The sequence below is a fragment of the Oryzias latipes genome, chromosome 3, assembly GCF_053564925.1.
Source record: "Oryzias latipes strain Hd-rR chromosome 3, Olatipes_Hd-rR_3.1".
Classification (NCBI taxonomy): Eukaryota; Metazoa; Chordata; class Actinopteri; order Beloniformes; family Adrianichthyidae; genus Oryzias; species Oryzias latipes.
In genome coordinates, this window is record NC_136239.1 from 13076033 (window position 1) to 13088182 (window position 12150).

General features: G+C 39.7%; 1 protein-coding gene across 1 annotated transcript; it reads left to right on the forward strand.

The window, feature by feature from the left end:
- Positions 1-3352: 3352 nt before the first annotated feature.
- fibinb (fin bud initiation factor b) lies at positions 3353-6023 on the forward strand. The gene has a single exon (XM_011487635.4). It carries the CDS (start codon positions 3754-3756, stop codon positions 4375-4377), a length of 624 nt encoding a protein of 207 aa, XP_011485937.1. The 5' UTR covers positions 3353-3753; the 3' UTR covers positions 4378-6023.
- The last annotated feature ends 6127 nt before the right edge of the window (positions 6024-12150 follow it).

The window sequence follows — 12150 nt, forward strand, 5'->3', positions numbered from 1 at the left end:
ATACACTATTTGTGACATAATTACTATTACAGAAAGGCTCCGTGTATCATTTGCCAGTGATCTCTGAATGAACCTCCCCAAGACAAGTCTGCTGGTTTATTGCAGCTAAAAAGCAGAACTGCTAACACCTGTGTTCTTCTCAGGGTGAATTCCATAAGCTCTTTCCTCGAAAGGGTTTTTCCAGTTGTTCCAAGTTAGAAAAATCTCACAAGTTATCATGAAAACCAGACTGCAGATTCAACAACTTTAAATTTAGGAAATGAACACACACACATACAAACACACACACACACATATCAAAACTGGCCTCAGTCTAAAAAAGAGGTATCAAATTTTCACTAAAGTAATCCAAACATTTTTCTTTCTTTACAGCGCCATCATGGAGTAACACATTTAAATAGTAACCCAAAACCCCAAACCCATCCATCTTCTTCATAAAGATTATTGGTGGGATTAGTGTGCATCCCATCGGGCTGAAAGCAGCCTTGTGTTTGAGCAGGGCCACCTTTTTAAACTATTAGTCAAGAAGTGATGCATTATGCAGCTGCAAGCTTCTCTGAAGAAGTTATGCATTCTGGATACATATCTTAAAAGTGAAATGACTTAAACCCAACATACAGTAGAGACATGTTTCCAAGGGGTTTTTCAAAACAAACTAGAGTTGAGATATTTCCAAAACAAGGGCAATTCAAGTCATTTGTATTAAAAGTCTGTTTCTATGATATTGTCAGTGAACTGAATTACTAAATACATAGAAAATCCAGTAGCAGACAAAAGCCTCTTTAACAACCAACTCTGATGTAAAATTGTGTTTTTGGTGTTTTTAACATGTTCTTGTGGCATTTTTCTGATGATGATTAGTTTGGTGTAAATGTACTCATATATTTTCGTGTACAAATTAAATTAAGCTCAAAATTGCATTTCTGAATATTTCTTTGCATTGATTGTTGTGAATTAGGTGCAGACTGAAAAAAGGCCATTTGAAAAAGGTTATAGTTGTGATGTACAAGAAACAATCAGCGGGCAGATTGTAATCAGCTTGACTTCCTTGACTTTTAGGACAAGCTCCCAGCTCCGCCCCTTTCTGCTGCATCCACTTGCAGACAAATAGATCCACGCACGTCTGAGCTGGAAGCTGGATCAAAACTGTACTGTAGATTTAATTCAACCGGCTTTGCAAACAATGATTGTGAACAATCTCAGCTTTTCTAAAGGGGGCGATACATGCTATATATCTGTAGGTTGCCCAAACTTTTGCACACGCCACTATTTGTTCTCTGTCATTTTAAAAGGGTAAATAATGGAAATAATATATATATATTTTTAAATATCACAAGAATGTTTCATCTGTAATCTGATGCCTTTTGAAGATTTTTCCTTGACTCCTGTATGCATAATAATATAAAGTTTTTCCTGGGCTGCCCAAACTTTCAGTCCCCACAGTAGAATTTAAACTTTTATTTGGATGTAAGCATTTACCTTCTCATATTCAATGTTCTCCCACTATCTTTGGAAACCATAACACACATTATGAAGACATCTTTCAAGCAGTTTGCTTGAATGTTGATTTCTCAAGCGTGACTCATGCTGGTCACAACCCGGAATAATCACAGCCGCTGCGGAAAACTCAAAGAAGGGTTCGTCAAAGGAGGGCAATCACATAAGTGGTGTTTCCGCTGGAGGGTTAAGCGCACACTGACTGACATTGTGGGTTTAAACATTTTGATCACTCATTATGCGGGGGCTCTGGGGGCATTGCTTCTGTGACTGGAAAAAGACATTACCGCTCTCCCCTGAATGGCATCTCTTGTATTTCAGCCTTCAACTCCAGCATCTGTTTCAACACCGGAACATTTTTCGCCTATGATTTATACTCTCTATTGATTCAAGTAAGAGCCTCTGTGCACTGGGGAGTAAATATTTAGATAAACTGTAGACCTGATCTGTACTTTTCTTTCATTTTACTCAACACTTCACTGACATATTGTACTGTTTTTGAACCAAAAACATGAAATAAGGGGTCCTATTTTTTTCAATGTACATGCTTCGATTTTTGCAGTAAGATTTGCACATACTCTCTCATTCAGGTGAAAGCATTTCCATAAACACTTTAAATCTTGGGTTTCACGCATAAACTGCATGAAAAAAAATGTAAAAAAAGATCATTTTCTCTTTGATTAAGATTTAATTGGTGTTGCAGGAACATTGCACAATATTTGGGGTAAAACTTACCTGGTTTTCACATTCGGATCGTGTGATATTTGCTTAGCTGGAATGTTAAAATCTTCATTGTGGCTACTTTTATCCAAAATTCATCTTAAATTGCCAACCCCTCTGAAAGAGATCTAATTTTTCTCACACTTTCCGGCCTATAGCCACTGAATTGGAAAGGATTTGAAGCCAACTGGAAACATCAGTCTAAGACTTAAAAAACTATAAAACACACTAATCTTTGTTAATAACCCAAACTAAATAGAAACACCAAACAAAAAAACTCACCAACACAAAAGACGAAAAAAAACGCTGCCCCCACCTCGACTGTTAGACATGTTTGATTGACAGATTCTCCTGAGCCCTCTTTTCAGTGGAAAGAGGTGTGGCGCTCAGACAAGCTCCCCCCTATGGCGACAGTAGTTGTCATACAAATGTTGATTCAGACCGACTCAGACCAATCACTCCTTACTAACCTCATCTGGCTCCAAATAGCGGTGTCTGTAAGACAACCAAATGGCTTCATTTTGTTGTATTTCATTCTAGTAAGCCGTTTTCAGTGGGTGACGTCACACTCGCTCAGTCCAGTTCTCTTATACAGTCAATGGTCTGCTCCTGATTTACATGGATTTGAATGAAGAAATATTCTGAAATCCTCAGATGCCATTTTAAACCTAATTTTCTTCGTGAGAAAAATGCCACAAGAACATAAAAACATCAAAAACACAATTTATTTTGGAGTGGATCTATGGAAAACATGAGCCTTTGTGGTTTTAAATAAAAATGTTAAATTTTCTATCAATTATTTAGTGATCTTTACAGGGTTAAAAATGTGATGCATTCCTATGAAGAGGTGTGTTTTGTAAATCTAAATTTAATGCTTTTTTTTATTGTTAATTTTTGTTCAGATCAGAGTTTGCTTGTGCATTCTGTACAATAAAAAAGAACAAGATGTGAAAGACTGCATGTTTCATCAGATTACAAGAGCATGGCAGCCTGGCTGGATTGTGTTTCCAGTTTTTAAGGTGGTCACTTGTATCTCTCAGCATTGAGTCATGTGTGCCAGCTTGTGTAGGGAGAGAAGAGAGAAAAACTCAAGCGTGGTCTTTTCTGGTTCTCCGTGTTTGACCCACGCTGAAAGCAGCCCTTTCTAAATGACGGAGGGGCTGTAATTTGAGATTAGAGGAGAGGTGTTATTAACCCAAACCCGAGCGCGGTACTCCAGACATCCAGATGTTGCGTTTGAGGCACCGGGAGAAGTCGGGACTGTTGCCTCTCGGCTGCGAGACTTAACTTTTATTCGTCTCTTTCGAGTCTGTCTGACGGAATCGCGCTTTTAAATCCTCCCAAATGTGTTTTTAGAGGGGAAAAACGAAATTCTAGTGGACTTTAAACTACTTCAAAGACTTTATAGCTGTCCAGTTTGAACTTTTGAATGTGTGCGCACTAGAATGAAGTAGTCTATCTATCCATCTATCAATAGGAGTTTGTTACGATTTAATCTCGAACTTTTCACCAGTGTGTGTGGATTGAGGGGGTATCATGTCTGTTTTTCACGTCATCCTGACTGCGTGGATGTTGTCACTTTCGGCACGTGGGGCGTTTTACCGGGGACCGTTACATCCGGAGATGTCAAACGGGACTTTTCATCACTATTTTGTCCCGGACGGAGACTACGAGGACAACGACGACCCGGAAAAATGCCAGATGCTTTTCAAAATGACCGACGAGCGAAAGTGCAGTCTGGCCGAGGACCAGGACTTCGTCATCAGGGATGACTTCACCATCGTCAAGCGGCAGATCGAGGACTCGGCCCGGGTGCTGGAGGGCATCGCCAAAAGCATCTCCTTCGACCTGGACGGAGAGGACAGCTACGGGACGTACCTGCGCAGGGAGACGGGGCAAATCAGTGAGGCGTTTACAAACTCGGAAAAATCCCTGCTGGAGCTGGAGGTGAAGTTCAAGCAGAGTCAAGAGAGCGACCTGAAGGAGGAGAGCCGGCTCAGTGATGACTTTGTCAACATGGTTCTGCACACACGAGACGTCCTGAAGGAGACACTGGACATCTCTCTGGGCCTGAAGGACAGACATGAGCTGCTGTCTCTGATCATCCGGAGCCACGGGTCGAGACTGAGCAGGCTGAAGAACGAGTACCTGAAGTTCTGATGGTGGAAAACACTTTCGCTCATCACACCACCTCTAGTTTTGGGTGGCGTGAGTAAAAATTCAGGGACATCCAGTCAAAACAGAAGACTCAATCCACGTTTTGTTTTGTTGTGTTAGTCTTGGACACAGTTGCCAATATCTTAAGTTTCCCAACATTAACACCCCCCAAAATGACTTAAATCTACGTGAATCATACACCAGATCAACGAAACTTAGCTTCAAATCTGATTTAGAACAGTTGTTGGCATCTTTTCATTTGATAATGCCGTGTGTGACATGGTCTGATTGTGTGCATATACAAAACTGTGATGTAAAGAATGGTAAATATTAACCATTGACCTTTATATGAGAACTGGATGGAGTGACCCCTCCTCCGTCGCGCTTCAAACAGGAAGTAGCTGCTGGCTCCAAAATCCCATAGATTTCTATTAAGAAATGAACAGCTATTTAGACGACTCTGTCATTACATTTGTCAAAGTCACAAGTGACAAGTTGATTTTATTTGATTTAAATATTTAAAAAAATATATTCTTGTTTATTAAGATTAATAGAATATGAAATGATGTGATGGTGTGTGACAGAAACCTCTTTGGGTTTTTACATTCTTGCTCTGCTGCCTTTTTTTTAACATGTTCCCTATTTTTTTTTTCTTTTTTCATGAAATTTTTTCAATATTGCAGTATTTGGCCCATTTAAATTATACGCTGACCAATCAGATGCCTCAATTAAAGTACTGGTCCCTATATGTTTATTGACTGTTCGACTTATATGATTGACCAATCACTGACGACTTGCGACTCCAACATGGCGACGTCCATATCGCGAAAAAATTATTGAAACGACTTTATTTCACCGGAGCCAGAAATTAGCCATTTTCACACGTGCTCAGTCCAGTTTTCATATACAGTCAGTGATATTAGCAAAAATTACTTCAGTAAATAAATAAATTCTCACTTCAGTGTTAATGCATGCTTGTAAAACAACTGCTTTTATACAGCCAGCCAGCTGAAGAAGGGAACGCTGTAACGTTCCAAAAGAAAGTTTCCACACCTCGCTTCTCTGACTGAGAACAGAGCAGATTTTGTGGAGGGCTGGAGGATTCTGGGACGGGCTTAAAATCTGTACACGTGGTGAGTCAGTTTATGTGTCAGTGTCTGTATTTCTATCCTGAACGCTGCGTTTTTGACCTAAAATACAGCATTTGGATAATGTATTAAAATGCTGCCCAAAAAAAAAGCTGTGCATTTCTCTGACAGCTCATATATATGTATATAAGTGTAAGAATGTCTAAATAATGTATCCCTTTTCCTTTGATTTTATAGGCTTGCAGACTTTGCACATTCCTTCACTGTTCTGGTTCTATAGATCGGGACATGAATTTAAATGCAAAGTGTTTGTGGCGGCTGCACAGACGGAATCCTCTCATAAAATGTAGATAAAAACAAAGTGCCAATGCTTTTTTTTCTTGGACTCTGAACGCCAACATCATTCCTAGTTGCGTATGGAAAGCTTTGAAACCAAAGACATTGTATTTATCTTGTGCATGACTTGCTTTGATGGATAAGACTGCAGAGAGCACTCAGTAAATTCTGATTTGTATGATGGATCGTCAGGCGTCTTCTCAAATAAAGTACTTGGGTTGAAAATGGAATCTGAGAATTTTTATTCTTCAATCTTTGTGTTTTTTGTCAACACAATACTCTAAGGCTACTGTTTTTCAAGAATGTTCACTCAACCTCCCCTTTAGAGTTGTGGCTTTCCCGCAATGTGGTGAGAACGATTATAATTTGAAACATATATTTCCATGAAAATTACAAGCTTCCCCAACGTGTTTGCTTAAGGAGCTTTTGAAGTCTGCTGTAAATTGTACCCACGGGTTTCAGTCGCCTAATTATAAGTAATTTGAAGGAAGAAGCTGCCGGTTGGTATTTATGAGGAGCCGAGATGGAAGGATGAGTGTGTGTGAGTGTGTGTGTGTTTAAAGTGGTGTAGAGGACCCTAAAAGCAATGTTCAACTACTGTTAAGCTGCAAACAGCTCTGAGTGACGATTCGTCATGTTTTAAAGATCCATGGTAACATTCAGTAAACAATGTGGCACTGCTAGAACGGTCAAATATCTACTGGTTGTAAATTGTGTAACATTGCAAAACTTTCAAGTGACTTGTAGCCCAGTTAGAGTTCATAACCTTATACACAGTGTACTAAGTGCAGACAGCAAAGGTGGCAGTGGGTTGCCTTGTGTTTTTGCAGGAGAAGCAAAAAAATCATGCTTTGCTCGTAAAAAAAAACTTTGTATGAATCTGTAATAAGTTTCATAACTGTAAAACACCCCATACTGTATATATAAAGTCCCACTCCGATCATCTTCTGTTATATTTTAAAAGCATTCCTGGTGGTCTTTTACTTATGATTATGCCATTTTTAGCCATAATCCAAATTGTTTTCTGGGACATAGTTTCTGCAGAGCGGCAGGAATTCATTAAAAATTCCCCTCTGAGTTAAGGAGGTGGGGGGCTGTTGCTCCAGAGCAACCCCGCCGCCCCTTCCCGTCCATGTTGCTGAGAGCTCAGTTTGCACACTCTCATTTTATAGCCCCCACACACACCCAGGGAGCTTGTGGCCTGCACAGTCATTTTCTACGTCACAAATAGAATCTTTTTGAAACAGTTGCTTTTTTTCATCTGCTCCTGATTAACAGGGATTTGAATAAAGAAATACTCAGACATGTAATTTTAACCTTAGTTTTCTGTATTTATAGCCTTTCTTCGTTAGAAAAAAGCCACAAGAACATGTTAAAAACGGCAAAAACACAATTTCCATTTAAGTGGGTCCGTAACCCTTGTGCTATCCTAGGCACTTTAACATTGGGGCTGGGGTCACCTGGATCCAACTCCCAATGTTAAAGTGCCTAGGACTGACCTGAACCTGAACCAACATGCCGAAAGTGACAACATCCACGCTGTCAGGATGACGTGAAAAACAGACATGAACCTGTCCTGAACCTTTTTTCTCCAATGATTTGTGATCTTCACTGGTGTCCATGGATTACATGAAATCCTCTCCACCTTTATCCACCTTTGTCATGGTAGGGAAGACATGTCAATGTAAGGGTAGGGTCATCTGGACCCCACAAGATAGCACAAGGGTTAATTTGAACTACAGAATAAGGCTGTTTTTTTGGTAAATCTGAGATTAATATTCTCAGAAAAAGTCACCTGATGAAATGGTACAATAATTCTTTATAAAACATCCTCACCCTCTGGGGGGGGGGGGGGGGGGGGGTTTCTCACCCAAGCTCGGTACCTCCACCAGTAGCCTGGGAGCTTGAGGGTCCTGCGCAGTATCTGGGCTGTTCCTAGCGCAGCGATTTTCTGGACTGAGATGCCTGAGGTCTCTATAGGGATCTGCTGTAGCCCCTCCTCCAGTTTAGGGGTCATTGCCCTACTTGCAATAATTCCTAATTCCAGTCACCACGGGCACCACTGTCACCTTCACCTTCCAAGCTTCCTCTAGTTTTTCACTAAGTCCCTGCTATTTCTCCAGTTTCTCATGTTCCTTCCTCCTTGATGTTTCCATCACTTGTTACTGTACCATGCAAAATCTACTTTTTTCAGCTTTTAAATGTATTATAATGTTCATTCCTCACAAAAAAACAAACCCCAAAGCTGTATTTTGATCCATGCATTTCTGAGTATTCCTCTAAGAACCTGCGCTCTGAGCACCAGTCCCTCCCAATTCACAAAAACGAGCAGGTTCTCACAGCCTAACACACACACACACACGTTCTTTACTGAGCTAGCAGTGATTGGCAAAACTCTTTTTGCACACTAAAGAACGATTCCTAAATTAAATGTTTGTTATTTTCACAACCCTCACTCGCCACCATGGAGTGGTCCGTTAGCCTGGGGGGCGGTGCTGGCAGCAGACTCTTCCTGGAAGGGGCGGTTCCTGACTTTCATACATCACAATGGCTATGTCAGAATTCCCACCCTAATCCCTATAGTGCGTTCGCCATTTTGTAGTGCTGTCTGAATCTACAATTCCCAAGTCGAGTGCCCTTGAAATTTCCCAGAAGTCTCTGCGAAAAACCAGTGTGCATCGATGCCCACTAGATCGGCGAATATAGACCACAATGCATTGCATTGGAACAATTTTGCCAAAAAAAAAAAGTTTTTAAATGCATTTTTTTAACAAAACATCAACGTTTTCATCTTTAGACTCATAAAGAATCGTTGCAAAACGCTCATATTAATTAGATCTGAACTTTGTGAAATCAATGACGTCATATCGGCATGGTGTCTGAATTGCTTTTAAAATTCATGGCACGACATCGTTTTTTAGTAGTTAAGGGTTAGGGCGGGAATTCGGACACAACCAACCCGCTCGTTTTGTGGATTGGAAGGTGCTGGTGCTCAAAGGGCAGTTTTTAGAGGAATGCTCATGGGGGTATTCCAGAAAACAGGTTATGCTAGCTCCCACAGTAAGTTTGAGGCTTAAGTGTACAACCACTGCTTTCGGTTCCAAAAACAGAAGTATGTTTCAGGGTATGTCAAGTTGCCATAGCAACTCAAGCTCTGAACATAACCTGGGGCTTCATTTATAAAACTTTGCGTAGGATTTGCGTCAGAAGTGGCGTACGGATGAAACATAGGACGTGCGTACGCACAGAAATATTCGGATTTATGAAACCGTGCGCACGCACATCCTACGGATTTTTCCCTTAATAAATCACAATCAATTCTAAATGTAGCGCAGCTTTTGCGGCTTCATGACACGCCAATAGTTGCCCATAATTAGTCCGTGAAACGGCCACAAGTCAATATTCATTGATTGCGAAATCATGGCAAATACAGAGAGGAAATGAAAAAAACGTAACTTCACTCAATGTGAAGTAGAAATTATCGTTGGCAAGGTGGAAAAGAGGAGAAAAATGTTGTTTGGAGGGCACAGTGTGGGCATTACTAATGCCAAAAAGGCACGTGAGTGGCAAACGGTGGCAGACGCCGTAAATGCTATAGCCTCACAATCTCGGACCGTGGCCGAAATAAAAAAGAAATGGTCGGACATCAAAATCCTAGTGTTGTTAGGACTTGAAGTGGGACTGGCACGGCGTGGTTCCTCTGACTCTGAGTGCTCCTCTGTAACGCCGGGCCCAAAAGCCCGCAGATGTCCAAGAGGACGGCTCGAGGAAGTCGGAACCGGCTCATAAGCCACTCGTCCTCGTTTGCCATCAAGTCTTCTCGCTGTCTAAAGATGCGTTCACTCCGAATTCTTCCATTTGCCACATCTTCTAAGAGCGCAAGATCAGCCATTGTGCGTCATTACGCATTGTGATGGGGCATTTTATTTCCTTCCATTTAATTACATCTGACAAGCTACAGATGTCGGTAATAATCGATGTGGAAATGGGAAATTGTTCAGCGCAAATGTAATTTCTTGTTGCTTTCTGAATGGTTGAGACATACGCCATACATTGTTTTATCAAAAATAAAACAAAGTAAAGGCATATGCATGAATACCATAATTCCATAGCTTATGAAGAAATGTTTTACTATGTAAACAACTTTCCCCAGTGGACAATTAATACATCTGTCTGTCTATCTATCTGCACCTATATCTGCTCCGTCAGACGGACACACTGACGAGAATATCAGTTTTGCATATTATTTCGTTCTGTTAACTATATTATTTATGAGGATGAATTGCACAACATGCCAATATTGCAGAACATATTTCACTTTTCTTTTTGCAAATATGTGTTCATATGAATTTCTGTTGTAATTTTCGTTTGTGTAGGCTGTTAATTGTAAGACTTGCTTTGTGAAGTCTTCATGTTATTTATGAGAGGCAGTATTGTCATTTTCACTTTCACGTGTTTCTTCCATCTGCAGACGGTGTCGCCATTTCTCATTTCACCCGTTTTTGTGCATACACCTGGGTCAGAGCTTGCGTGAAGGACCACACATTTTCCCGTCAAGTTTGCTTTTTATAAATATCAATTATTGCTTATAGAGTGGCGTTCGCCTATTTTTGTGCGTACGCAACGTTTATAAATGAAGCCCCTGGTCTGGAGCAGGTTTAGTTGAAGGTTAGTTTGTTTTCAGAGAGGTAAAGCAGCATGGCGTGTCCATTTGAAAACGATTTAGTGGATGAAGAAGCTCAGACAATAATTTTTCCATCATGAGAGGGTGATAAGACCACATATGGATGTTGGAAAGATAAACCTTTTTACTTTGATCTAACTTAATTATTTGCTTTAATTAAGATAAATCAATTCTTTTTAGTTAAGTCAGCTTAAAGATAACATGTAGTTATCAGACATTTATTTTACTTTTATTTAAATTAATTAAACTAAGTAGGTGTAACTTTGGTGCTGCTGTTAGATAAGCACCGCAAGGAATTGTGGGATACCATTCGCTTTGCCTGTCTGGACGGATTTGGGTTTAAGTGTGGGTTTTTGACCAAATGTGTTTAGTTGTTTAGCTGTTTTACTGTGTTTTGCCGAGTTATTTGTACTGTTATATTTAATTCTTTCTGCACCATGTGTGAGAGGGAGGGAGAGAATGATGAGTTTATATAGCACCCCTACTGTGTTTGTATGTAATGTTATATTTATAGATATGGTACATGGCTACCTTATATAAAATTGTTTTGTTTTATTCATTTTATTGATATAAAAATGAGTATATCTGCAGGCTCAAATTCAGACATATGAGAGTTCAAGAATTACAATAAATTAAGATGGAAAAACTTTAATTGAATTGGAGTAATATTACATTTAGTTAGATAAATATGTGAATTTTAGTTGTAAAAAAATATTGTGTAAGACGTAAGAAATTAGGTTGAATAAATTTAATTCAATTACTTGTTACCAATTGAATTAATTTAATTTGGATAAGTTATACATATATGCGTCACAATGAAAATAAGATCAGAAACTCTTTCGTTTCCTTTGTCCGTTTTTTTTTTCTCCAAGCAGAAACTCTTTCTTTTGCTGATGCAGCCGTATTACTTTTTTGATTTAGTCTTCATACGCCGTCATTAAAATCTCCGACTCCGTCTCACTGCAGTTTAGCGCTCTCTTTTTTCTCCACGTGTTTCCATGGTGACTCCGGAAATCGGCGATCCATTGAGAATGTCTTTATACAACTGCTGTGCAAACCCAGGGTTACCAAGTCGAGCGCAATTACGCTAACTCATATCTGGTCTTTTGGAACCGACATCCCCAGCGTCGGTAAGCAAGTTCAGGCGGATTTCAGCCAGAGTTTAAGGGTTTAAGTCAGGGTAGTTTAAACATGCTTTGTGGAAAATCCCCCAGAAATGCATGGATCAAAATAAATAAATTAACATTACAATACAAATAAAAACTCAAAAAAGTTGATTTTGCATGATATAGGCCCTTTAACACTCCAAAATTCAAATTGAAATTCAAATTTTATTTATAAAGTGCTTTACAGATTCAAAACAATTTACTCATAAAACACAGAATCCAATCAATCCTACCCACCCAACAGAACAAGACATACAATAACACATGATGAACACAACTCAAAGTGTAAATAGAAATAAAAACTTATGTGGATACAAAAGGCAGTGATACCAACAAGTTTCCTATTTGGAAGCAGCAAGAGACTAGAAGTCAAGAAGACTTAACCGTTATACCTTTTACAAAATTTAATTGATAAGACAAACTCTTCAAACTACGTGGAGTGAACCTGTTTAGCTTGGAGGTACGTCGTCATTAAAGCGCGCGCGCGTGTGCTCCTGACAGC